The 27908-nt window shown below is 42.1% G+C and overlaps 1 protein-coding gene across 6 annotated transcripts; it reads left to right on the top strand.

Annotated features, from left to right (window-relative positions):
• Nucleotides 1-4066: 4066 nt before the first annotated feature.
• SLC16A9 (solute carrier family 16 member 9) lies at nt 4067-26448 on the top strand. Of its 6 annotated transcripts, none has more exons than XM_075758801.1 (7): nt 4067-4175; nt 11391-11450; nt 13072-13300; nt 21494-21637; nt 22571-22666; nt 24310-25218; nt 25535-26448. In XM_075758801.1, exons 3-7 carry the CDS (start codon nt 13105-13107, stop codon nt 25711-25713), a joined length of 1524 nt encoding a protein of 507 aa, XP_075614916.1. In that variant the 5' UTR covers nt 4067-4175; nt 11391-11450; nt 13072-13104; the 3' UTR covers nt 25714-26448. The 6 variants fall into 6 exon arrangements, with proteins under 6 accessions (XP_075614916.1, XP_075614915.1, XP_075614913.1 ...); XM_075758800.1 differs by lacking the exon at nt 4067-4175 and adding an exon at nt 7157-7218; XM_075758798.1 differs by lacking the exon at nt 4067-4175 and adding an exon at nt 7696-8027.
• Nucleotides 26449-27908: the final 1460 nt, after the last annotated feature.

Raw genomic sequence — 27908 nt, 5'->3', positions numbered from 1 at the left:
CGCTTGTGAGCCGCTACAGAAGCTGAAGGAACATGTCTGTGCAGTCCCTGCTTGCCTGTCCTTTGCAAACCATGGTGAGTTGAAGAGCTGGGCCTGAAAGCTACAGCCCCCTGGTGAGCTTGCATCTCATCTTGAGAGCATTTACAGAGCTTCCGAAAGCTTAGATGACAAAGGCATGATGCCAACATGAGGAGGTAAGGTTTTCTTGGTTAATGTTTCTCTTTGGATGCAAAAACCCCCTTACAAATTATTTTTTCAGCAATCAGTTATGACTGAGAATTATCATGGGCCTGGGTGTGAATGTAAAACCTGCTTGCCATTGCTGAGTAACTCTGCGTGTGGCTGCACTAAATGCAGACTAAAGGTGTTTACAGTGGACAAATCTATATTTAGATGAGCCCTGGCAGCAGCTTAACATAGGCTTAAAATAAACCTCTTCCATTGTGGAATCTTACTTTCTCTTTTGTCCCTCCACTAACTGAGTTTGTCTTGGCAGTACAAAATTAAAATACATAGGCTTTTGGTGGCGCTTTATGGACATTTGGAGATAAATTGTGAACTGCTTTAGCATGTGCGGTATCGCCAACAGATCGATGCATATGCATAACTACAAAAATGCAGTGTAATTTGGAATCGTCTTAGCCTGTGAAGACCCAAGACTAGGCTAAGGGCAGTACTGGAAATAAGGCTACATCTGAACTGACAGAACTGCATTATACAGAAAAAAATGGACAACATTTGCATTGAAATGAGATTGCACTGAGATGAATTTAGGTTGCTGGCTGTTTCATACTGCTACTATTAGCCTCTCCATTTCACTGATAGAAAATAAATGCCTTCCTCAGTATTTTAATGTGGTTAACTAAGTGAGGGAAAAGCTAACTCAACTCTATTAAATGGACTTAAGCAAGATGAAAAGTGTGTGCCTGTACTCTGCAGAGTCTCACAGGAATGCATTATGCTGCTTCCTGCCCTGATAAATGTGTGTCAGTAAACTTCAGTATTCTCTGCTTGTAAGAAGTACATGAATTGTCAGTGGGGAATAAGCAAACACCACTTCTGAGAAGCCATCTCCAGTGGTCATGGTCTACCTGGTGACTACCTCAAGAAAATCACTTGCCTTTGATATGTTGAGATTGTCATCTTTTTGCTCTGAAGCTGAGGTCATCTACTTGGCCCCTGTTTGCAGAGGCTATTTTACGTTGTCTTTACGTATCCGCTGGAGGGTAGCTGAGGATTTCTAGAGCATCCAACTGACAGAGTATTGTACAATCTGAGTCCCACTGGGAAATCAGCAGGCGTGTGATGTGGTTGGTAACAGCCCTCTCTATGTCGTGTGCTCAACAGGCAGAAGCTGGAGATAGTTCTGTGTAACAAATGAGTCATTATTTTCTTAAAGTACGTTCTTTAATGCATTTGTGCCACCTCATCATGCCCTGTGCCACAGCTCTGATTACTGCAGCAGTCATCCGGGAGTTTGTAGCATGGGACTAGAGGGGACATTCTGGTACTTGCTTTGTTCTAGTTCGTGCTGCTTTTCAGCGATATTAAGGATCCAGTTCTTCTCTATTTCTTTCCATCCACTGTTAAAAGAAAAAAGTGTTTAACCAATTTGCATCATATTCTTTAATAAATATAGTTATGCTAGCCTTCTAAGGCATGAAGCTAATACAAAATAAAACTTAGAAAAGAGATCTGATACTCCTGATTAAAAACAAAAAAGCAGAGGTAGCATAAACCAGTCTGCCTCCCTATGGTTAATCAAGCACTTTCTGAGCTATTGTATACAGACCACATAAAGAGGTGTGACATCTAGAAATAGGAAAGATATTTTATGAGGTTATTAAGTCTCTTCTGTAAAAGTGATTTGCTTATTTATATATTGTGATTTTTTTACTATGTTGATATTTTCACTGGCATCTGGTTCTCTAATGTAACCATACATACTCATGTACACAAGATTTGCTCCTATATGGTGTAGCTCTTACCCTTGCCTTTCTTCTCTAAGGAATCTTGTTCCAATCTGTAAAGAAATTTGAATCCTTTCCCTAAAACAATAAGTGCATTCTGAGCTACCCTAGTACAATATGCACCATCCTGACTGGGTTTTAGCATTACTGCGAGGGACGCTTAACGAGATCTGTGCCACATGGGAAGGTGGGGTTGAACAACAGCAAATTTGTATCTCAGTAAAAGTAGCAATTGTGGTCTGTGCTGGCATTGATCTTGGTGAAATTAATGGTAAACCTAGAGGTCATGAGAAATCTATGCCATACTAAAAATGTACTTCATTCACTGAAAGTGGATGCACTAGAAAAGTTAAACTGATGTATTTCTTTGCTTGGAGATGCAGCACTAATTTTATTTCCATTTTACACTCTTAGCAAATGTGCTCCATGCTGCCAGCACTTATTTGTTGTTTCATGTGCACTATTGTATTTTAGTTGAGGTATATGTGATTTTTAAAATAGCCTTAAATTAGTGTCATTCTCCTTAATGTTCTAATACATAAACCATCATTATTTAATGAACCCAAGTATTTCCTTTATCAGTTTAGAGAACGCAAATATATGTGGCAGAATCAGAAGATTACATTATGTAAAAATTGTTGTAATTTGTTACAACAAGCTTTTACTAAGCAAGTTTACTTCTGAAATCTTAAAAAAAACATTCCTTGCAACTACATTAGTTGATGTGTTGCATAGCAAGAGTATTTAAGTGAGCAGCAAGATAAACTTACTTCTTTTAGATAACTTTTTCCTGTAATCTTTCCATGTCTTCATTACCTATCTGGGTAGTGTAAGGAAAAACAAAACAAAAGCAAGAAACAAAAAACCTCCCCACAAAACAACCGTCTTTCAGTCATGTTAAAGTAAAAAAAGAGATCATAGATTACTGCTACATTTCTTCTGCAAAACTTGTAACAAGTTTTGCATGTAATATTTATTGTGCACATATATATAGATTTGAAGACTAACATAGAAAACTGATTTACAAATTGGCATTTGGAAGTACGCACTGAACAGTTTGTCAGACGGTGGTTAGACTGGTGATACAGTTCACGTGAAAACCTACTTCAGGTCTGGCCCATGGTATGGGACCCCTTCAGAAGACGGTGGTGTGGATGCATTGCACTGCCTGTTGGCACTGACAGTCTGGGGGGGAGGCGGTTCTGCCACCAGATCTGCATCTCCCCAAACAACCAATGTAGGCTGTTCCCTGCCAGCATAGCCCTGACGACACCGGAGGGGGGATGTAGCACTTCATTGGCATCTTCGGGGACATCTGCATTCTTTGCAGCTTAAGCAATCTTATTCTCTTTCACACAAATCTGAGAGAAGGTATAATGACCCTGCACGGTGTGGTCAAACAGCACTTGACGAGCCTCACTCTTTCTGCCTCTCACATGAAGGGTTAAATTATAACTACTGAAGTATTGCCTTTTAAGGCTGCTGGAAACAAATGAGTGTCCTTTAGCCCTCTGTAAATGCACAGATTTAATACATCTGCTTAAATTAAACTCTAGTCAGACTACTGATTGCTTTCCTCACCTTTTTTCCCCTTCAATCATTAATGGACATTTTTCACAAGCAAGTTAACAAAACACCTAAGACGACAACGAACTTTAGACATATTAGCTTGGCCCTTTCGTTCCGGAGTCTCTCCTGCTACGCAGATTGTGTAAAGCCTGCAAATGTACAAAAGGATGCTTCTTAATCTGGACCACAGGTTACAGGACAGTAGTTGATCAAATATTTAGAATTGGTTTATATTTTGAGATTTTCCTCCATTGCAGATTATGTACCTTCTGTTTGAAAAAAAAAAAAACAACCTCAAACACCAAAAAACCTCAACCCCCCAACAAAACCAAAACCAAAAAAAACCCCCAACCAAAACCCAAAAAACTCCCAAACATCCCCCTGCCCCCCCTCTTTTACCCAGATAATTCTTTATTGGTCAGTTTTGGGGTGTTCAGCACACCAGCTGTGTTGCGTGCTGGAAAGGACCCCTTCCAGGATGGCCGTTTGAATACCCTCTAAATTTTCTCTCTGTACCCTTAGGAGCTGCTGCTGCTGCACCGTCTGTAGAGAACGTTTCTAGATCATCTGTGCGCCAATATAGCTGCTAGTGACCTAGAATTGCGCATCCTGCAACCATGGCTCACCAAAAATAAGGTAACTTTTTAACTAGGTGCTGCTCTCATCCCTGGCCATGCTACTTCAGTACCTTTATCTTTTGGATTCTTAAATGCCAGAGGCTGGGAGAGGAAGGGGTTTGTAGGCATTATTGAATGTTTCCCTTCATTTTCTATTTTAAAGTGAAGGTTCAAGAAGTCTGGTGATGTGTAGGACAAAAGCGTGGTTATGAAAGGTGTGACTGTGGCACCGTTATTATTCGCTTGCCTTTGAAAGCCCTGTAGGAAGGGTTTCTGAAGTCAAGAAATGAGAAGATTAATCAGTGATTTGAAATCTAAGCCAAAGGGAGGTTGCTAGAATACTGTAGGCTGAGTGAGCAGAAACCCAGAGTTGGAGGGAACTGCGTTGCTTGTTACGAAATCAAGGACAAAGGAGACAGGAAGGAGGGATGCTTTCCCTAGCCTTTTGTTTCTGTGGCTTGTTTTCACATGTCTGTCTCTTGCCAGCGAGGTTGCCCTCTCAAAATTATGGTATGCACTTGATTGGCATGTTCATATGAAAAGCAGAGTTAATTAAAAGCGGAGGACTTGTCATTGGGAGGGCATCCAGAGAAGTTAAAGCAAAGCAATTAGGATCAATATGTATTCATTTAAAGTGCATTTTAATTCTCAAGTGGGGTTTCTCATTCAGGTCCAAAGCTGCCTGTGATCTAAAGTCGGTTTGCATCTGACTAGGACTGCTTCCTCTGCATAAAGATCCAGTGTATTTCAGTGGACGCTGTAATTGATATGCCTTAACTCCTCTGAATGTTCCTGTATAGATAAACTATTATGAACTCCAACATTCTTGTGTGCAGTAGTCTAATGACTCCTTGTGAGTACACGAATATTATTCTTCACCATTTTTTCAGATGCTCATAACCAATTTCGTAGTGAAATGTCCTGTGCTTAATTTTAGCCCACAACATTGGTTTTTAAGCTTCTGTAGAATTCAAAAAGCAAAATGCTTACACCAAGCACCATAATGGGACCGGGAGCTTTATACACACGTGTATGCAAAAAGGTTTTATCATATTTATTGGTTTTGTATTGAAGTGTAGGAAACAGCACGTCTTGAGTGGTTGTTTCAGAATTAGCATTCTCCAGCCATCTCTTGTGTGGCTATGGAAAGCTTTCACTTAGCCTTTCGATTTCAGCCTGTGTCCTGGAGCCCAAGAAATGATCAAAGTAAACAGAGGCTGTTTACTATCGGGGCAGCTGTCTTCAGTCATTTCTTGTTTAAGCAACTCAGTGCACGTGTGTTCCTGAAATGCTATGCTCTCCCAAAGAAATCTCTGCCAGTATCAAGCTAGCCTTGCTTTTCCTAATATCTAAAGCAAAATCTCTTGATGGAGTTTAAGCCCACTCCCCTCTTGTAGTTGTCCACTATGCTGCATGCGGAACAATTCATTCATTTCTCTTTGCAGTACTTCTTATAGTTCTTGAAGGATGTTATGTTTCCTCTCTATCTTCTCTCTAGGTTAAATGCCATTAATTCATTTCTCACTGGACCACTTTTCTAGGGCTCTTGATAGTTCCCGTTCTTTTTCATTTTTTCTTTTTTGTTGGCTGTCCTTTCTGACATGAGATACCCAAAATTGAACCATATGCCAGCAGAGGCCTTCTTACTTCAGGGGTATCTTCGAAGTGAGTCTTGAGTTTCTAGCATTCTTCTGTCAGTCTTCCACTAGCAAGTATTAATTTTAATATTTGCCTGAACACTTTGTGAGGTAGATATAGGCACTTTAAAAGATACTTGAAGTTCATGAACCTTTGTAAATATTGCACAGAGGAGTAAATCTGGACTGCAGGTCTCAAAAGGGAGTTATGTCATACCTGTAGGGACTGCACAGGCTGAAAACATCTGATATTGCTTCAGAATTTCAGCTCTGGGGGAACATTTTGGGTCTCAGAATTTCACTCAACTCTGGGAATGTTTGCATTTCCACCTGCAGGTTTTGTGGGTAGAGATGGCAGCAGAGCAGTCATGCTGAACCACAGAGCCAAGGGTAGAGCCTGTACTTGCTAAGTATTCAACCAGCTTCTGCAACAGATTTTGCAGTCTGGAGGGTGAAAGTTGCAGGCAGCTGAACTTGAGTTGACAGCTACCTGGTCATATGTCTAAGAGCGCTGTACGTGCCGTACACACTGATCTGGGTTACGGCTCTCTCGAGACTGCCTCTAAAGGCAGCGGCTATGCTGATCCAAAAGTGAGTTGTCTCTTACCTGAGGTAGCAGTGCTGTATGTACGCTCTTTGCAGTGCAAGTTTGCGGCCTTCGGGAAACGATGCTGGCGGGGAGCCAGCGCCCAGCCCCGTCCTGCAGCGGTTACGCTGCCTTTGGTACCCGAGCAGGTTCAAAGCCGCTGAGGTATGCCTGGAGGAGCTGCGGTCCTGCTCCTGCCTCCCGGCCTTCAGCGTGGGCGTGCGAATAAAAGGATCAGGGGCTGGTGGTCGGGGGCTTTTATCGTGCCTCGGAGCCAGGCCCTCACCGAGGGCGGTGGGGCTGGCGCTGGGGGACGGGCAGGGGCACCCGGCGGGCGGGGAGGCGGGACGCCACGGTGAGCGCCGCGGCCCCGCCGCTGCGCGGGGAACGAGGGCGGCTCCTGCCCCGGCTCCGCTGCCGCCGCCCGGCTGCAGGCTGGGAGCGACCCTCGGCCGGGTCCGGTGCCCGCCTCTCCCCGGCGAGAGCGGGGCGGAGGGAGGCGGCGAGGCAGGGGTCTCTGCCCGCGGAGCAGGAGGCGGAGCGGCAGGGGCTTCGCGACGGAGGTGAGGCCGAGGGGTGAGCGGCCGCCCAACGCCAGCCCGGAGAGGCGGGGGCAGGGCCGGCGGCCGGGACAGCCCCCTCGCCCCCCCCCCCCGGGGGGGCTGCGGGCGGAGGCGGTGGCGGCCCCCGGCGGCTCCTCCCCCCCGCCCGAGTTACAACCGGTTCGTGCCGGCACCGGCCGCGCCCCGCCCCGCCGCGCCGGGGATGCGGGGCTGCCCCGGCGGCGGCCCCTGCCCCCCGCCCCACGGGCCGCCCGCCGCTGCTGGCGCGGGGCGCAGGTAACGGGGTCGGCGCCGCCTCGGGGGGCTCCGGGCTTCGGCCGGGCCGTGGGGGACCTGGGCTGCCCGCGTGGGGCGCCGCCGGGCTGCGGGTGAGGGGAGCGAGCGAGCGGGCCGGGCCGGGCCGGCGGGGGCCGCCGCCACTCGGGTCGGCCCGGCCCGGCTCTCCGGCGGGAGGCCTCGCGGGGCTGTCCCGGCCCCGGGTGTCGGTGCGGGGGGCGAGCGGGCCAGGCGCCCAGTGGGGGCTCTGCAGGGGCTTTTGTGGGAAAGGAGCTGGCTCAGGACCTGCCGTCACCCCTGGGTGCCCGCCGGAGAGGCCAGGTCCCTTGCAGTGCCCATCGACGTCCATCCCTCGGTGCTCGCTGTGAGGATCCCTTGGTATCGGCTGCAGGTGCCTCCTGGTGTCCCTCGTGGGTGCCTGTGGGCACCCAGCGGCGGCTGTCAGCATCGGTGCGTGCCCGTTGCAGGTGCCCATCAGTGTCCTGGCGGCTGTGGCTGCCTGGGAGCAGGGCAGCGTGATGCGACCCTGTTTCACCGTGTGCTTGGCATCGGGCCGGCGAGGGCGACCTTCAGTCGCCTCTTGTCGCGTGTCGCTGCACGGATGAGCGATTCCTGTCGAAACAGGTCTGGGGGTGGAAGGCATCAATGTGTAACGCAGCCCTCTGGAGCAGGGATGTGGGCTGGCCCCCGAGGGCGTGGGGAGAGGCGAGGCGAACCGGGGGCTATAAGAGCCCATCCATCCCCACAGAGGACCTGGCCAAGGGGTGCGGACTGGTTGAGAGAGCGGACGACAAGGGGAGCCCTCGCAGGTTGTGATGCGTAAGGCGGCGTGCTTCGCGCTCTCGTTTTGCAGACTGGTAAATCAAGTTGACTGGTGGCTTGTAGAAGCGCTGGCTTGCATCTGTATGGATGCGTGCTAGTGTCTGACAGGCAGTTGTACTTGTGTGTGTGGGGGGGGGGGGGGTGTTCCGTCCCCTCTGGGGCAGTGAGGCTCTGGAAACAGGTAGGACTGGTTCTGCTGAGCTGACAGATTTGTACAGAGCTGGGTGGTTTATGTGCTGCCCTAGTTGATGCTTCTTTATGTGAACTTATTTTGCACAATGGAAAAGCATTATGTTGTGGGTAAGTTTTGTACTGGTATTTTGTTTTTAAACTCCATGCTTCTTTCCTCGTCAGGCAGAAATGGAAGGAACTATTTATGTTGATGATCCTCTTGCATAACTTACAAAAGGGAAAGAGAAATCTGTAGGCCTGAATGCTGAGAACTGAGAGGGAAATATATATATTCAGTATGAAAGTGCTTAAGTATTTAAACATAAGGAGCTAGTGTAGTTAGAACATCAGTTAAAGTCTTATGTCATCAAAGTACAGATGCATATTATTAGCGCATTTAGTACAACGCTTATACCCTCATGTTAGTATGTATGCAGGTGTTCGGATATAATGCGTATGTTAGAAATAACTGTAATGTATTGCTGCTGCTCTAATACTCTAGGTGATACTTGAAAGTTAAGTGTAGCACAAACTTCAGATGACGATTGCAAGAACGTTGGTTGAAAAGTAAATAGAAATTTACGTGAATTCAACTTAAAATGAGGGATGTTACCATTCCAGCTGGTACTGTCTTAATTTGTACCAGTGTCTTGTAAAACTGGAATAGCTGAGCGTTAATCACACAGCGATTCTGCTGACATTGGCTTTCTTTGCAGCCATATGCTGCTCACAGAAAGCAGCATACTTAACCAGACTCCAGTTGCACAAATAACAAACTGGAAACAATTATATTGCTACTGTCTTTCTCAAGACTCCCTTTGCCACAGATTAATACAAGTTTCTGTGCTGAGGGCTAACGTGTCGGTCATATTCATGTTCTTTAGACCAATTCTTTTTTTGTGCTCCTATGTCATCTTTAAGCCAAAATTTAAGATTCATAGAAAAAGAGCTCAATATTATGATAAAGCTACATAAAGAAAAAATAAAAGATAAAATAGTTGCAGCCAGACACTTCTCTCTCTCCGCATTAAAACTGTTGTTGTTCAGTTCATTCTCTAGGATTTCTTCTTGTTTTTGGTAAAGGCTTTCATCAAGCAGCTCTCTTCCTGATTCTTATTCACAGTGGGTACAACTCACTGAAAAGCTTTTTCTGACCAAACTTCAAGTTACTGTTTAATTCTTTATGCTTCATTTCTCCATTTCAGTATTTTTGATGTAACTAGGTTTCCTGGGGCCTGAAACAACGTCCTTAGGTTTTGTGAATAGTAAGGTTTGTGAAATTGTTCCCACCTGAATCTTAAGCCCATGGTTGTTCATCTCTTTCCAGGATTACATGTGGGTTCCAGGATTACACGTGGGTTTCAAGAGAAAATAAAACTATTAAGTGCTCTCTTCTGTGTGAGCTTCTGCTTCTTTATTTTTGATGATTGTGTGTATCTGTACAGTCTGTGTCCTTCTTCCACGTAGAAATAATAAAAGGCACTTTGGATCCCTCCCAAGTCGATGCACAGACTTGATGCCCATGCAGGCAGTGTTAGGAGCTGTGAAGGTTTAGTTCCTACTGTCAGCTCTTGTCTGTGCTACTAAGTTTTTGTACTACAACTTGCCGTTTTCAGAGAAGCATTAAATAATGTACCAATAAAAGGTTTATTATATCCATGGTCCCAGCAGCAGCTTGGTTGACTGGGACATCTTTAAGCATGTACTGTAGCAGAGGACTCCGGGGAACAGGCTCTCAGCTTGCGTACTCTCTTCAGGAGGACTTCATGCCTTCATGGAAGTTAGAAAATACTCCTTATTCTAGGTAATAGGGACACAGCGGTGTGAGGTGAAGGAGCAACCTGCAAGAAAGGGAAGGAACAGCCAGGTCATGTTGGCTTTTATAAACAAACTCTGGGACTTCGTAGATCTGTTTTCCCTTTGAGGATGATTTCTGAGGGGGAGAAATGGCAGTGATTTTCACTTTTTGCTTGACAATTACAGACTGTAAGTGGCTTGAAGTGTTTAGAAAATAGAGATGTTTTTGCTACCTAAAATCCTGTTATTTAGCTAAAAAGATGCAAAAGAGATCTGTGGGGCAAAATAGGAGGCGTCAGGATGAAGAAGGTCAGCTCTTTTGCTGCCATAGCTTGAGAGCAGTTGGTTAGCCAATAAAACTGTGCAGACTTGCAGCAGATGAGGAACTGATCCAGAGGGGTTTTTTTAGCCTTTATTAGAAAAGGCTACATGACCTAAGACTATGAAAACTTCTTTCCTCTCTTGCGCTGCCTTCCCTTCCTCCCCATCAAATGTTTAAGAATAGCAGAACTGAACTCAGAGTTGTTTCTGTGCCAAATTTTAGGGCATCAGTATAGTGGAAATCAATATAACAGCTAAAATGTGTTAGTTGTCTAAAGATTGCTTTTTAAACAAATATGAGTTGGGATTATTCACTGTCTATTTCTATTATCATAGTGGTTTTCAAAAAAACTTCCTTGCTTTGTCTCAGTGGAAGTGTCTTTTCTTGAAGCTGTTAACTTATTTCCACCACTTTTACTTGTCAGGGACAAAACCAGCCAAGTGATACTTACTTAATGCACAGAGAGGTGCATATGTAAGCTCTTTTGGTGACTGCATACATATAGTTTAAATATTTTGTGTAGAAATGCAGGGATCCCCTTTTGTATAAAGGTTATCATTGTAGCAGAGTACCTATCAGCAGCTTTTTAATCCTTTGATACCTTACAGTATGATATGATTTCTGTCTATCCCAGCTGTCCCCCTTGCATCTGACGTAAGCAAGGGACACTTACTAGGCATTTGAGGAAATAAATCAGAGCTTACATTTATAACTGAAACACATAACTTTGTAACGTTTGTAACTGGAAACACTGTGTCTTGAAGGACTGTCAGTATGTTAAAACTGTAAATCACTCCTCAAGGACCTAGAACATGAAAGTTTATTTTGCATTAGCCGACAATGTTTCTGTTATTTTGGAGCTCAAGGCTGCCGTCAGCTGTTAATTAATTGAGGGGAGATCAGTGTTTCTCCGCTGAGATAACTTGATTACTTCTGAAATTCCTCTGAAAAGATATTAAAAAGAAGAAATATAATGTGAAGACACCAGTATTTTGGAGTTGCGTTCACTGTTGCAGTGATACTTTGGCTGACAACTTGCTTTGCTGCTCTTTTTCTTCAGGTAGAGTCACCACGTGAAGGTACATTTGTAGGAAGCTGAAGGACATTTTTGTCATCATCTGTAAGTATCTACCCTTAAAGTAAAATTTAAGTGCGTCTGTGAACTGGAACTGGCCTTTTTCATGTCTCTATAGTAATTATTCCTCAAAATTTTATACTGTAGCTTTTTTGTAAGTTTTCCATGCAGATTCTTAAAAACTGCCCGAGCAAAGAATATGGGGGAGCTTGAATGGAAGTTCTGTTATTGTCTACTTGTTTACACCATTGCTTTCATACAGCAGTAATTTTTTTTCCATTTCCTCTGAGTTGTAAGTCAAAAAGGCAGTGTGACATGTTTATTTTTCTGCTTTGCCTCGTGGGGGTCTCCCAGAGCAGAACTGTTACTGCAGCAGTCTTAATGTGCAAGCTGCAGTGTGAAGACAGTCCTTGAGAGTATTGCACAAAGAAAACAGGGTAAGATGATCTCTGTTTCTATCTTACAAGGTAAAGGAAATAAAATTGTTGAGAATTACAGGGCTGGTTAGTGACAGAGCCAGGAGTAGAACATGGGTTTCGTCATCATCGCTTCAGCAGATTTCTCCCTGTAGAGAGGGAGGGCAGGTTAGTCGTGTGCACAGGGGCTCACAGTATCACTGGAGTCATCCAAACTCCAAAGCACTTTAGCCTGGAAACTTCTAAATTCTTTGCTAGATGTTAGAGGCATAAGTTACTACATTCACAGACTAGTCTTGAGAAGGTGTGAGGACAGTCGGTTATTTAAAGCCATAGATGCATAGGTGATGGATCTTGCCATGCAAAGGAGCAAGATGGTACTTATGGAGTCCAGGAAGCGAGTGCCAGTTTGGTGAAGGGTGATGTGTACAAACTGCTCAGAGAGTGGACACTGTAACAGGCTATAGGAGATTTTTGTGTGTGTGGTTAATACTGTCATGACTCAGCATACAAGCCAACACCTGTATACAGTTCTAGAACTCACTTCACTTACTGATATGTACAAAGTGATTTTTGGATGCGTCACTCCTCTACACATCACCTTGTTGACAGAGCAGAGTACTTAGCTGTTACTATTTCCAGAATGTCAGTCTTCCTCTTGGCCAGCCCCTCCCAGAGTACACTATCTGGTGGCAAACACCTTGCTAAAATGCACTCTGCTGACATTACTACTAAGTAGAGATTTTTTATTTTTGGGTTTTTTGGACCTTCAACTAATATTTTATACTTGTGAATTTTTAAATCCTAAATTATTTATTGGGATTGTTTTAATCTTGCAGTTTTTCTTGTCCTTCAAGCCTATACACTTCACTTAGGATATCTGAGAGCTTAACAGCTGGCGGCCATGTGGTTCTCTCGTTGAACTGTGTCAGATATTAATCCCTGAGGTCTTCACAAAACATATTTAACACTCAGAAAATGAAATGTTCCCCCTTTCTGTAATAGAGTGCTGATGTATGTATGACTTACTAATGCTTTGTGTACTGTTCCTGTGTTATGCAGAAGAGGTGGAAGTACCAAATGGTAACTAATTTTCATTGCCTGTATGCTGTGGTACATATATTTTTTGAAGGATGGTTGAAAGAAGCCTCTGTTTGAATGTGTACTTCTCCCTTCAGCTCACTTGTATTAGCAAACCTGGATCAGTCACATTTCTAATGCTCTGTTCTGTTTGTGTTTTGTTTACACAGGTTCTGCCCGTAAATCTGCCCTCATCTGACAAGATGGTATTTCGGAAACCACCAGATGGTGGCTGGGGTTGGGTGATTGTTGTCGTTTCCTTCTTTACTCAGTTCTTGTGTTACGGATCACCACTGGCGGTGGGAGTCTTGTATGTAGAATGGCTGGATGCTTTTGGAGAAGGGAAAGGCAAGACTGCTTGGGTTGGATCACTAGCAAATGGAATCGGATTGCTTGCCAGTAAGTGTAAATGCAGTATCTGTCTTAAATCGAAAGGTTTCTTTCTAATAGATGCTTTCATCTGTGTGTGATTTTTTGAATTATATTAAAGACAGCTGCAAATGATAGAATGAGGGTGTTGCATTTTTGGTTTAGGTTAAGACGGGTAAGAAGATTACTTTTGTAGTTCCACTATACGTAAACCAAAACAATATAATGGTAAAAAAGCAATAAAAATATTACCCGTAGAAAATTCAAAATTTTTGTATTTGAATAAAGTAGAAAAACCAAACTCTGTCTGGGAGACTGAATGGTGATTTTGTTGACGGGATTTAATTTTTTTTTTTTTAATGAGGCTTTAGGACTAACATTTGCATTAGTATTGTTAAAATCAGAGCAAACTGTTAGTCTGAAATGGTTTGAGTGCTTTAAGAAAAAAAAAGGTCAATTAATAAACCGGTTACTCATTTTTCAGCTGTAGAAGTAAACCCACCAGTTAGGGTGGGTGAGGGTTCTTTTCCACTGTTTGTTTGAGAAAAAACTTTCTTTGAAGCCTGGAAAGTTATGCCTAACAGTAGCATTAAATAAAACAAATTTACTGGAAGCTTTTCTTTAGTAAGACATTGTCACTTGGAGAGTAACAGCAGGGGTTTAGGGAAACAAAACACCACTTTGAAAGTCCATAGATCCATTTTGTTGTTGTTGTTTTAATACTGAGCGTGGGTATTGTACTGGGTAATATCACTAACTTCTGCTTTTCAAAGATTCACCATGGGAACTATTACCTTTTTTTGCTGAATCTGGAAAAAATTGCCTGTCAGCAGAGAAATTGCTATGGGCAAAAGCAATTATGTAGCTTAATGGACAAAACGCAGCTCAGGATTCTCAGGAAATCTCTCCTTAAAAGAAAGTTGACGTTCAAATAGTGATACAGACCTGAATAAAGACCGCTGCTTTGTATGACGCTGTAACTGGCCTAATACTGGCGTCACACTTCTGTTAGGGTTTTATGTCACTAGGCAGAACAGAAATGGGCAAAGGCAGGTCTGTCATTAACCACAAGGAGACTATTCAGTCCCAGGGTGTAAGTGGGCAAAGGGCCATAGACTGCTCTTCCATCACACTTTTTTATTTTCCTGTCTTAATAGGCATTAACTCATATTATTCACAGATCAAGATCTAAATAAACTTGAGAGAGAATGAAGTGAGGGGAGAATGCTAAACAAGATAGTTACTGAAGAAAAACCAGGCAGAAGGGGATTGCAAGAAAAGGGGCAAAGAAAAACTCTCTCCCTGGAGACCGGAATTCTCTGGCTCACTCCTCTGACAAGAGCCCTGTTTCTTGAATGTCAGCACCATGCTAGTTTACAGATTTCTTAGTGCCCTCTGTCTTGCCACTGTGAGCAATTGTCAGTAATGTGCTTTATAGCAAATAGAAACTTCTGTGACTGAATAATACAAATAAAAGGTACTGTTGCAATTGATTTTGGTATGGAATGATTAAATTACTTGAAATTTTGACAGATTAGGAGGAACGTTGTCTGACAGTGTACTTTTATTCTTTCAGTTTGGGATTTGGAAGCTTAATAATCATTCCTATTTTGAATGCCTTCAAAGAAAAGTACAGCAAGGGCCTTTTAATTGCATTGATGTTATCAGAGTTGACCGAAAACAAAATATATATTCCCTGCTTTACCTGAAATGGAAGATCCCACTGTCTTATCAAGCTGGGATCTCACCTTAATGGTAACTTGACTTAAAGTAATCTTGCTGGAGGGACACTGTAAGTATCATAACCTCTACCTAAAACTAGAATGCTTTTGACAAGTTACAATTTTTCATGTACTTTTCATAGCAGGCCTTCTTCAGACCTAGTCACTAGTGTAAAGAACATTTGTGTTTTCAGTGCAAAACTGTGTCAAGGTACAAGCTTAAACGAAAATTTCAGGCCCTTTTCATGAATATAGGGAAAGAGAGCTTACTTCTGTTCTTATTTCTGCTATTGCAGGTTCCAGTATTAAAGGCCAGGTGGGACCATTGTGTGTTGTAGCCTATGTTAAGTAGATGATTGGGCTAATTGAATTTTTCCAAATTAGCATATTTTCATGTATGTGAAAAGATATTATCTGTAACTTAATAATTTAATGATCTCTCCAAGCAAGCTGATTTCAGCAGCAATGTTGCATGTGTGAACGCTAGTAACAGGACAGCTTCACCCCAAAGCCTTTCGGTAGTCCCCTTTTACTGTTTCTAACTTGACTCTTCTGGTATTTGTTGTTCTTTCCCTTATCCTTTATTTTCATTTCCATTCTCTTATCTAGTTATCCAAAGATATTTTCAAGTATTGGTACTCTCAAAGCAAGCCATGTTGCATGTAGAAAATACTGTAATTCTCATTTGATTTAGAACATGTTTGTTTAGTGCCTTCTCTGTCTCTTACAACTTTTCTCAGTAGTTAATTTCCTCCTTAAGACTACGTAATCTTATGATACAAGTTGCTTAGTTTTAGTTTTCATCTGATGAATAATGTTATCTTTAAGTGGTATATTTTGAAATGTCTCTGAATAAGTGTGGTTTATGCCTAGAGACTGCAATCAAATTACTTCTAAATTTTCTTTTAAGGCTATACCTTGGTACAGTCTTTTTGCCATTGATACAAGAGACTTCCTCTCTTTTGATTAAGGCTCTTCTTAAGAGCCACTAAGACTCTTCTGTGAACCCTCTCTGACTTAACATCACGTTTCTGAAGCTGTAGATGCCAGACAGGAAAAAGAATGGCAGTTATGGTAGATTTGCAGCCACATACAGGAAATAAGTTCATGTCCATTTTCTTAAGGAAGACTTTTCTCATTGATAGCACTGTAAATTGCATTAGCTAGCTTCTGTACTGCGGAAGGTAGGTCCAGTGACTTTGCTATATTAGTACTGTAATTTCACCAAAAAGAAGAAAATGTCCTTATATGTATGCCAGCTGGCACAGAAGAAGGTTCTGCGTGTCTTCTCCCCTTCCCTCTGTACATGTAGTCTTAAACATTTTTTGAAGTAGCTGATGCTGGTGAGTCCTTTCACATTTGCTGCATTGGTGTCTTTTCTACAATGTTTACTTTTGACTCGTGTGAGAGCTAAACTTAGACTCGAGACATAGAAACCCAGTACAGCACCTTGTTTATTGAGATGAATTTCCTAGCAGCCTGGTGTTCGATTTCTGTGCTCTTGCTCGCAGCGCGGACAGCGTTGCTAAGGCCAGTGTTCAGCCCTGAGCTGGACTGTTCAGCTCATCAGCTGGAAAAGGGAATGGGACAGGGACCTGGGTGATCTCTTCCTCGAAGGATAACTTGAGTTATAACTTTCTGTGATGTGACCTTACAGTGTATTGGAAGAAATGTTCCTAAAACAGTGAAAGAAAAGCATCGGTGTTACTGTACAGGGCAGTGGTGAGACCTCCTCTACAATATTAGGTCTCGTAACGCCAATCAGACTATAGATGATGCAGCACAAAGCTCCATGGATGATGTAGGGCTTGTTGCAAAGGAAGAAATGGAAAGAGCTTAGCATGTTTCCCCTACTACAAAAGACCAGAGAAGGATATTTATTAGGTTGTTGAAGATTGCGTGTTTCTCCTGCACCAAGTGTTCTTAATTTTACATCTCTTTGGAGCCTGAAATTAAATTTGATCCATATTATACTTGCTAAAAGCTAAACAAAGACCTTGGTGCCTGTAATTGGCACCACAGCTGTTTATAGTAAGAGTTGACTTCACGGTATTTGGCATAGCAGGAGACACCAGCAATACATCTCCCATTCACACTCCCTTTATTAATGGAGAAAGAACAAAGGGAAGATTGTCCCTTGAAAGGCATGTCTTGATAAATGAATGGGGCGTTTCTCCTGGTCTGAGGCATTCAGTGTTAAATGTTTAAAAATCTTCATTTTGTGTTTTCAAGCAATATTTTTACAACTCTAAAAAAACCTTTACAACATCTACATATTTTTGGACAAAACCTTGCACATAGATAGCCTCCACTGTAAACTATGGAACATAGTTTGTGAGGAGGGGAGAAGATGTCCCAAAGATTCCTTCAGAGAGGAGCCCAGTTCATTTAATAACTTTATCAGAAATGAGCAGTCTTTTCAATCAGTTGGGAGTGGGTTACTATCCAGTATAAAAAGGCTTTTTCTGATCTATATTCTTATCCAAAGTACAAACACTTGAAGAATATTATATTTATTATGATCAGGTTTTAGCAATGCATTTAATATGCAAAAGTATTCATGTGTTCTGTCCAGTGGATTTTATGTACAGTCCATGAGCATTGCTTCTCCTCTGCAGTTTCAACAGGCTCAGACAGATACCAACAAGTAGGGTGGATCAGATTAATGCAGGCGATAAGAAAAAGAACTCAGTTGTCCAGTATTGTTTGTTTAGCAAAGGTCTTGTGTGTATGAAGTGAAGGAGGGAGGACCCTTGAGGTGGGCGAGTGGAGAAAAGGAGTGTTAGTTTGCAGAATTTTTCTCATCATGTGAGAAGATTGAGGAAGAGAGCGCTAGTTCTTGATGTCTGTTAAACAAAACAACTTTGTACTTGTCAGGAGGTCAGAAGATCACGGTAGTTAGACAGTTCCTGTGTGAGCAGCAGATGGCTTGTTTTCACATCTCAGGAAGGACTCACTGTCACATCCAGTCTCACTGAGGGTGAAGCCTTTTATTTGAAAAAAAAAAAATCTTAATAAAAACATCAATGTACAAATGATTCCTCCTAGGAGTTCTTCCCCTTTGGTCTCTTTGCATGAAGATCTACTGAGAGAGCCCATCTTCTTTCAGCTATTTCTTCCCATTTTGTCTAGGGATCTTCTTGACTCCTCCCCTGCAGAGCCTGATAATTGTATTGCTGGCTGCTGAGCCTTGACAGGTTGCATACGGAAGAGCAGCGGCTGTGCCTGTGCTGGCTTCTAAGTCTTTCAGAACAATACAGTTTTCTTCCTAGAGGTAGCTGTCATTCTTATAAACTGGGCTGGTATCTTTTGTTGATAAAGTTTGGTCTAGTTTTAAGATACATCATTTGGAAGAAAAAAAGCGCCAGGGATTTTATTTGTAAAAGAGGTAAATATTTATCAATATCTTCAAGTATTATTCTAATACCAGTGATAAGTCCTGGAGTTGCTCAGCAAACTGAAGAAAATACTGGCTTAAAAGCCATCTTCCATGTTTCCTATTGAGGATTGTCACTGGGATTTTGTTGTTTACGTTACAGTGAGAAATACATTATCAGTGGAAGGATCTTTCTGAAAGACAGTCAACTAAATGAAAACCCTTATGTTGTCTGAAGAGCTGTTTCTTATGCAGCTCTACATAGACTCTTACATTCCTCAGAATGTCCACTTTAAACAAAATCCACAGGGCGGGAGTTCCAAGAGCAAGTCTCAGTCCCACTCTGGGAAAGTTGGCTGTTTGACCAGAATTAACTGCCTTGAACCCATTGTGCTTGAATTACTTGTAGAGAATAACATGGTTTTGTACAGTGAACTCCTGTGCAAATACCATGGTAATAACCAAAGGTACTGTGCCTGGTGGAAAAAAAAAAAAAAAGCGCCAGCTCTTTGGGAAACACAGAAAGAGAAGGAATGCAGGGAGGCAGGGAAAAGAACAAAGATGCTGGCTGTCATGGAGGTTTTCTTTTGTGACTTTCATTTTCTAGCAGTATGATGAGGGAAGTGTGAAAGTAGGGGACAGTGTGTAGGGGAAGACGGAGCTGTTTTTCTTCTCATCCTGGAGACCTATAATAACTATTTTAATACTTACACTGGCGTTCCTTCTTATAACCAGGGTCATTGCTGAGCTGCCAGATCTCTTGCTGTGCGAGATGACACATTAATACTGAGCTTATTGGAGCAGGTTCTTCAGTTTTGTGCAGGTTGTTTTCCATGTCGGAGCAAAAAGATCTCTTTGTACTTTCCATTCTCCTTCGGGATTTTTTTGTATTGTTTGTTTTGTAGCTGGAAGAGCATCTCCTTGGACTCTGTCAGAGATGCTTTTGATAATGTTCCAGAGGAGAGTGTCCTTGTTAGATTACGAAGACGTGTTTTTCAGCTGTGTCTCTCCCTTGTTCTGGCTTGGGGTCACAGGGTCCAGCTTCACCCTAGATCCTCTAGTGCAGTCTGGTCCAGTACTGCCACCCCGGGCTGGACAGAGACCTTCTGAAAGTAGCTGTGTCCAAATACAGAGAGCAGGTGGAAGGTAAATACTGTTTGTTTTAGCAAAGCAGTGGGTGAGAAATAAAGAATAAAAAGAGTGCAGATTCCTCTGCTTAATTGAATTATGTTATCACTACCTAATGTTCTTTTAGTGTAGAAGAATTTTTTTATGTAATACAGATTAAATCCTTTGTTTATTTTTAAATCCCATGGGTTTAGGAAACATACCAATCTTAATTTGCCAGTTCTAGTAATTAATTCTAAGAATCAGCAACAATCTAACACTCTCAGCTTTTGTTCTCGGCAAGTTGCTCTGCCCAAGTTATTCTGGCTGGCTTTCATTCCCACAGCGTGCTGACTCTTGAGAAGCAGCGAGCGCTTACATCTTCCTTTTTCATCATTTCCAAAATCCAAATAAACCCCATTTGCCCAGAAGTTTTGTCTCAATCCTTCTTTAACTCTGGCTTTTTGCCTGGATAAGCCCCAATTCAGACTCCGCTTTATGTTCCCTAGGCAGATAGGTCTTACGTAGGGAAAAGTTCTGACCTGCCTTGCCTTTGAGGATTGTTTCACCTGCTAACGAATATGTGCTCCTGCCTGCCAGAACTGCTTGTCCCATGGCCGGTAACTACACGAAAACCTTGCCTACATTCCCAGCTGCTAGCTCCTGTCTGCAAACCTAGGCAAGCACCGTCCTCAGCTCCAACTGTTGTTCACCTCATATCGCCTCTCTGGGCTCACCTCCCATCTGCTGGGAATCTCAGTTATGGGTGAGTCAGGGAGGACCGACCTTAACAAACAACAGACTCCAAAGTTACTGGTTTTGCAGATTGTATCAACCATGGAGTGTCTTTGTATCGCTGCGAATGAGATACAAAGGTGGTGAGAGTTTGTGTTATTTGTTGGTTTTTAAATAATGTCATTCATCTGTGTATCCAAGTTCTAATCTCAGAAATGCCAACTTGAGGATCTTGGGGCCAATATATGAATGTTTGGAACTGCGGGGTTTCAGATGAGAGACTGCCTTTTGCAAGCCAAGTCCCTTGCTGGTTGCTTATTTATGCAGGGCACCAAGCTTGCATGCTACTTCAGACTACAAAATGTATTTCAGGTCAGACAACTGAAAATAAAGTGCTGCTTCTACAACTTCTGTGAGAGGAGAACGGGCTGAGTGGAGGCAGAGTACGATGCTGCCTGCACTTTGTTCTTGTTTTGAAAAGCTAGCCAACCAAGAAATATTGTGGAGGGGATAAAGAGAGGGAGAAACCTCTTCCAAACTTCATGAACATTGCTCTGGACCTTCACAATAAATGCCTTTGAGTTTCTATAGTTTTACAGTGGAAAACAAGATAGACAGTAAAAACAGTTATTTGGTAGAATACTAACTAGCAGGTATTTAATTCCCTAGAAAATCAGGGAAGAATACTGTTTGTCTTTATCTGGTATATCCACAGATATTTCCTCTATCTAAGCACCAGGTGGCATTCTTACCATGATTATGGTTACTATTTTCCATTTTAGTTTTATAAATCTCATCTTATATTAAGATGAATACAGATACTGTCTTTTCTGAAACACAGTTTTTGTGCTCTGTCAAAAAATACCCACTTACTTAAAGCCTGGCTGATGGCCTAACTTTTTTTGGTACCTAAAGAGGAAGATTCTTTTTAGAACCTTTGTACAAGTCCTCAGGTGTGCAGTGACAGTGTTACAGTCTAATATATATGTATTATCTTGTGTTTAAAGGATCTTTTGCTTGCTGTCTCCCTCCCAGCCTTGGTACTATTTCATGATCCTGATGTCAGTTTATCCTTGAGCAAAAAGCTTACAAGCCTGATCTTGTACGTTTTTATAGCTGACTGTTTTAAAGAATCCTGTAAAAATGAGTATTCTGAATTGTTGTTTAATATAATTATATATTTAAATAATTATCACAATAACCATTTCCACAGACTGAGATTTTTTAGAAGTCCTTACTGGTTGCTGGTATTTACTAGGAATGTTTTTTCTGTTTTTCCTCTAGGTCCTGTCTGCAGTATATGTGTATCATCTTTTGGAGCAAGACCAGTAGCAATTTTCAGTGGCTTTATGGTGGCCGGAGGCCTCATGATGAGCAGTTTCGCACCTAACATATACTTTCTATATATTTCATACGGGATTGTTGTTGGTAAGAAAAACGTCCCTTTCATATAGAGACTTAATCTTTCTTATTTTGGGTCTTGGTTTATGAATCTGAAATGGGAAACTGATTCACAGAGGCAGCGGTAGTCTGAGACTTGATTTATCATGGAATACTTTACTTTGGGGTAGAGGGGTGTCACGCAGGCAGACTGTTACAATGTAGTGAAAGATAAAGGCAATGTGTATGTTCATCAGGGTTTGAAAAGAGTTTGTCCTCTGCTGATGTGATTGTTAGAGATGGAAAAGCTGAGGTTTTTACCTAAGGGGTGGAACCAAGCAGGTTTCCTGCAGGCATGAAGTGCCAGTCTTAAAGGAATGACATCTCTTCAGGAATTTTGTCGTGTACTCATTCTAATTTGATAAATTAGGGATCATTAGGGAGCATTCTTGTTCTCCACATAACTGGATTGCACCTAAACCGCTGTGCTAAAGGCATGAAAGTCCTGTTCTGCTGGCAGGTGGTGACCTGCCCCTCTGTGCCACAGAGGGCTGCTGTGGGTGGCTTATCAAATCCCCTGTGTCAGGGACCCGGGCACCTTGCTGGCCAGCAGGGACCCAGCAGCGTGCTGGCTCGCTCACAGTGCCACGTGGATGCAGCTCTGCTGTTTTCTGGGGCCAGCCCCTGGACTGAAAGCCACATAACCCATCCACGTAGCACGTAGCCTGAGCTGGTGAACTCCTGAAACCCAGCCTGCTCCACACAAGGTCCTGCAGCCAGGGATGGTCAGGGAAGAGGGAGGTGGGACAGTGCAGGCAGCCTAAAGGCCCTGCCAGTATGACGCTGGTGCGGCTGGTGCTGAGCCAGAGTTGAAAGGTACCTCTGTGCCCAGGGTATGCTGCTGTATTATCTGGGGAATAAATAGGGACATTTGTTTCCCAGAGTGCGTTGCATGCTTTATTTCTAACTCCTTTTCTCAAGGGCTTGGATGTGGCCTTTTGTATACTGCAACAGTTACCATCACTTGCCACTATTTTGACAAACGCAGAGGCCTTGCGCTTGGTCTGATTTCGACAGGTATGACTTTTAATTGTCATTCTCTCTAAATTCTTGACTCTGATATGGCTATCAGTACCCTGGTAATAAAAACCAGGAGATCATATTTTTCTCAGTTACTTCCTGAAGTATTTCTTAAGTCAAAACATCAGTAGTAATGAACAGATAAAATCAGGTTTCAGATAAAATAGTAACTGCACTTGCAGGTGTATGGTATAGGTTATCCATATAGATAAGAAAAGGCTATTCACTAAAATGAAAGCAGACTCATGAGTAGCTTGGGCTGTATGCCATGGGTAATAAAAGTGGAAACTTTCCATAGAGCTCTCTTCTCCTGCCTTTTTCTTACACAAGATCAGAGGTGAGAAAAAGGTTGGATGTGCAGGATATAAATGCTGGATCACCATAACATCCAGTTAGCTCTATCTTTAAAGGAGTAGTTGAAGTTTGGGCTTACATTTTTAATATTTTTTCATTTCTAATCTAAAAGGAGACTAAATTCTGAAATCTTCCAAAAACTGATCCCAAATTTTGTCCATGAATGTTAAAGGGATTCTAGAAAAACGAACCTCTGATAATAAAAGGAAAATTCTCAAGTAGCTTTTATTGAAGAGAGGCCTGGTTAGTACATTCAGTGTTGTGAGATACTGACGCCAGATCCACACTAGTGGATTAAAAGGGAACTTCTGCAGAAACGTTCCTTGGAATCATTTTGAGTGGCGTTTGTTGGGATTCCAGGTAGTTTGCCTTAAGGCCTGATCTTATTGAGCCCTGGTTAATTTTAGTACCTGGAAGACAAAACAAGTCTGAATTTTATAATTATTTTTTCCTGTGTTTAGCACTGAAATATATAAATGACTTTAATAGGACCTAGAGACAGTCTTCAGCAAATCATTATAATTTGAAGTTGATCTTTAAATTGACTTGAAAAAAACAATGCTCTGTATTTGTGAGTGGACATCCATTGATTACAATGGATCTATGCTCACTTCAACAGAAAAGTTTTTCTTTAAATCGGGGTGATTGCATAAAATGCTTGTGATCACAGTAATCGTTTAGTCTTCAGTGTTTTCTTCTGAATAGCCAAATTTCTCAAAGGCGTGTTTGGCCCTGCAGAGCTTCAGAAATGCCTTTGGAGTAAACTCACACCATGTAAGCCCCCCTCCTTAAACACCAAGCAGTCAAGGGCTGTTTCTAGGAGGGCTCTTGGTGAACCCCTGTTCTGTTCCTGCCTTAGAGGAGGAAGGTGGCAGCAAGGAGGAGAAAGGGGAAAACGCTGGGGTGTGAAATTCTAACTGTGCTAACTCTAAATGCTACCTGAAGGGATACATGTATGTGGGTGCATGGCTGAAGGATGATGTAATATCATATGTCATCAGATACAGTATTGATCCTACTTGTTTCTAAAGTGTCTGCTAGCATTAATCATCATAAATTGTTTGGATATTTTTGAAAGCCTTTTTATTTTGTGCATACTCAGTAAAGGAACTGTAACTTCAAGAGGGCTGATAACTTACCAGTTCATTAGACTGGGGAGAGAGGAGCACAAATGACTTACCATTCCTGTGACAGTATATTTGTAGCTGCTGAAATTTAGAAGTTTGTTAGTGTTGAAGAATGTTCTCAGTTCTTCAGTTTAAACTGATCTTGTTTTCCTTTTATAGGCTCAAGTGTTGGACTCTTTATATATGCAGCATTGCAAAGAGAGCTTATTGATCTATATGGACTGGATGGTTGTCTGCTAATAGTTGGCGCACTGTCTCTAAATATATTAGCTTGTGGCAGCCTGATGAGGCCATTGGAGTCACCTGATTCCCCTCCACCAGAAAAAACATGTGTAGACAAAGTCCCGGATCAATATTTTGTTTACCATGAAAAAGAAAAGACTGTTGAAGAAAATATAAGCATCCTTGAAAAGGGCTACATTGACGAAAAATGTGCGAACAATATGCCTGATTACAAACAGGATAGCATTTTAAATAAGAATGTATTAAGCTCAATAAATGTAAATGAGAAAGACAGTTATAAAAAGAAAGTTGTAGAACAGACAAACTTCTGCAAGCAACTCGCCAAAAGGAAGTGGCAGCTCTATTTGAACTACTGGGAGGAAACCATGGTTCTTTTTAAGAACAAAGTATTTTCAGCTCTCTTTGTTGCCATCTTGCTCTTTGATATTGGTGGATTTCCTCCTTCTCTGCTCATGGAAGATGTAGCAAGAAGTGCAAACATTAATGAAGACGACTATCATGTGCCCCTTATTTCCATTATAGGCATTATGACTGCTGTTGGCAAACTTACTTTAGGAATACTGGCAGATTTTAAGTGGGTTAACACTTTATATCTATACGTAACTACCTTACTAATGACAGGAGTGGCCTTGTTTGCAATTCCGTTTGCCAAAAGTTACCTTACATTAGCGATGCTTTCTGGGATTTTGGGTTTTCTCACCGGGAACTGGTCGATATTTCCGTATGTAACAACAAAGACTGTGGGAATTGAGAAACTGACTCACGCGTATGGGATATTGATGTTCTTTGCTGGACTTGGAAATAGCCTCGGACCACCAATTGTTGGTAAGGTCAAGGTGGATATTATAAAATGAACATGAGCTTGTCAGGACCAGACAGAATTAATTTGCATGCAAGTACTTCTAGTTGGTCCTAGTCACAGTGGAAAGATGAAATCAGAATCTTCAACAAAAATGCAAGCCTGTTTTGCTTAAGCTAGCTTTTTTAGCTGTGATGAACAGCTCATTGCATGTCGAAGTGGTCAAGCTGCATTTTAGATCTGGCATTTTTTGGTTTGGTTTGGTTTTTCCCATGATGCTTTACAGTGCTCCATTACATTTAACTCCTCACTGACATGCTTCTCTCTTATTTTCACCCTCAGGTTGGTTTTATGACTGGACGCAGGAGTACGACACTGCATTCTATTTCAGTGGCTTTTGTGTCTTACTGGGAGGATTTCTTCTGCTGTTGGCAGCGTTACCCTGCTGGAATGCCTGTGCCAATCAGAGCTCAAAGCTGCCTCCAAATACTTACTCCTACAAAGTTGCATCTAGCGCTTAGGTGACAACTGGAAAACACTTTGCGCGTTTTTTTATTATATAGCAAAGTATTTTAGTAATTTTCCACTTATTTATGAAGCCCAAAAATCCTCTTCCACTAGAAAAATTCCATTGTTCCTTGTTGTTCAGTTCCTTTTTTCTTTTATTTCTTTTTTATTTTATTTTTAAGAACAGTCTTATTTTGTCTACTATACACTGTGTTTTCAGCCTTTGTCTACTGTAATTTCCTTTTACCCTGTAAGGGGTATATTCTGCTGTATTATCAGCTGTATTTTTTTTTTTTTTTTTTTTAAGGGGGATGTTGTGGAGGGGTGAAAACTTTTAAGCAAAAATGAAGGCCTGTTCCTTATCGGAGAAGGCTGGCATTTCTGTCACCTTTTATAGGTCTCCAAGTTGCACAATCAGACTTTACAAAACAAAAATTTGCCTTATTATAATGTAATACTGTGGCAAGGTGCTTATAACATCATGCTTAGATTAACTTTTTGTCTTTTTAAAGTTTCTCCAATTTACAATGAAGTGCCAATCGTGGGAGGGAGAAGAGGGGGAACAAAACCAACCTTATGTTGCATAACTGAAGTGAACTTTATGATGAAAGTAAAGATTCTTACTACCACTGCGACTAAGAACTATGTTTATAAATATTGCACATTTTGTGAAGTCTGTTTATAAAACTGTTGAACCAAAACTTTTTAAACCAAGGAATAAATATGATTGTTGAAACCATGAAAAGAAATGCTGAATTGGTTATGCAAGTTCATAATCTTTAGATCGGAGTTGGAGATGTGCTCACAGGAACCCACAGGTGAGTGTTTCCGAGCAAGTCATCCGCAGTCTGGCAGTACTGGGGGCATCTCTTGTTGCACAACCGCAGTTTAGTAGGTTGAACCTGCTGTGGCGATCTTAGTAGCAGAGCTTTCAACAAGGGAGACCTGATGAAAAAAGGAAAAATGTGACAGCAATGTCATCTTTGCTCTGTCATTTTTGGCATGGACATAGCAAGGAGAAAGGTTAGTAACAGGGAGTGAGAAAAAGCATGGGGGAGGGATAACAGAAGAGGTACAGGGGAAGCTGAAGTGGAAAGAGTTGCAACACTTGAACACCAAACAGGCCAATGAAGAGAGAGCCGCTGAAACCCACTGCCCGGATACTCTAGCTGCAGGCTAGCTCTGTGTGTGTGCTGGCCTTTTGCTGTCGTTTAACCCCAGGCATGACGGGGGGAACGCTGTGTGAGGTTGAAGTCTTTCCTGAGCCAGACAGGTGCTAGAGTGAGGGCAGGATGACTCAGCTAGCTCTGCACTGCCCTGCCTGCCCTGTGCAATAGCTTCTGCTTCTGTAGTGGCTCCCACGCCAAAGATGTGCCTGGTTGCTCTTGCGTAGTAGTCACAGAAATCTGTTCACTGTGGCATGTGCTGCGAGCTTTGGCTTCTTGCTGTAGGTTTAAAGTTTAGTGGAGCACGTTGGGAAGCCTTGGGTGAAATAGAAGCTCTTAGTCCTGAGTTACATCCTGTGAGGTTGCCTGCAAATGCCCAAGTAGTTCTCAGCAGTACTGTGTGCCTCAAATGTCTGTCTCATAAATAATTCTCAAGATAAAAAACAGGCATGTAATGAGCAACCTTTATTGTCAAAGTGCTATGCACAGAGTTACTGTGTTTGCACACCTCATTAAGCAAGAGCGATGTAACCTCTAAGAGGGACAGACGTAAGTGCAAGTAATGTTCCCTCCTCTGGTCTAAGGTAGGAAAATCCAGCTTGGCAGTTTTTGCTGACTTTCTGAGATTCACTTATGTTTGTATTCAAACCTGACAAAAATAAGGATGTACTTCGTTTGTCTTTTTTCCTCCATTTGTCAGCTGGGTGTAACTACTGTGTGAGTTTTTTTCCTGGATTGCTTATTCAATGCATGTGGAAAAAGTATCAACTATTCGATACAGGCATAAATGCAACACCAGTTCCAAACTGGAGCCGTGGTTATCTGATATCGATTTGCACCCGTTTTATGTGTTGTATGGCAGCTATAGTCAGATTTCACCTCATGCATATAAAAGTAGTAACATGTTTTACACATCTTAAAGAAACTGCGGTGATATAATCAGGGTATGTGTGCCTTCAGATTAAAATCTTTTAAAGACTTCCTGCCAACAATACATTGTGACTACTTTAAATATGAAACTGATGTTAAATTAGTTGTCAGTC

Source organism: Balearica regulorum, chromosome 7, assembly GCF_011004875.1.
Source record: "Balearica regulorum gibbericeps isolate bBalReg1 chromosome 7, bBalReg1.pri, whole genome shotgun sequence".
NCBI lineage: Eukaryota > Metazoa > Chordata > Aves > Gruiformes > Gruidae > Balearica > Balearica regulorum.
Note: the sequence above shows the minus strand (reverse complement) of the source record. Positions and strands in the feature narration are given on the sequence as shown.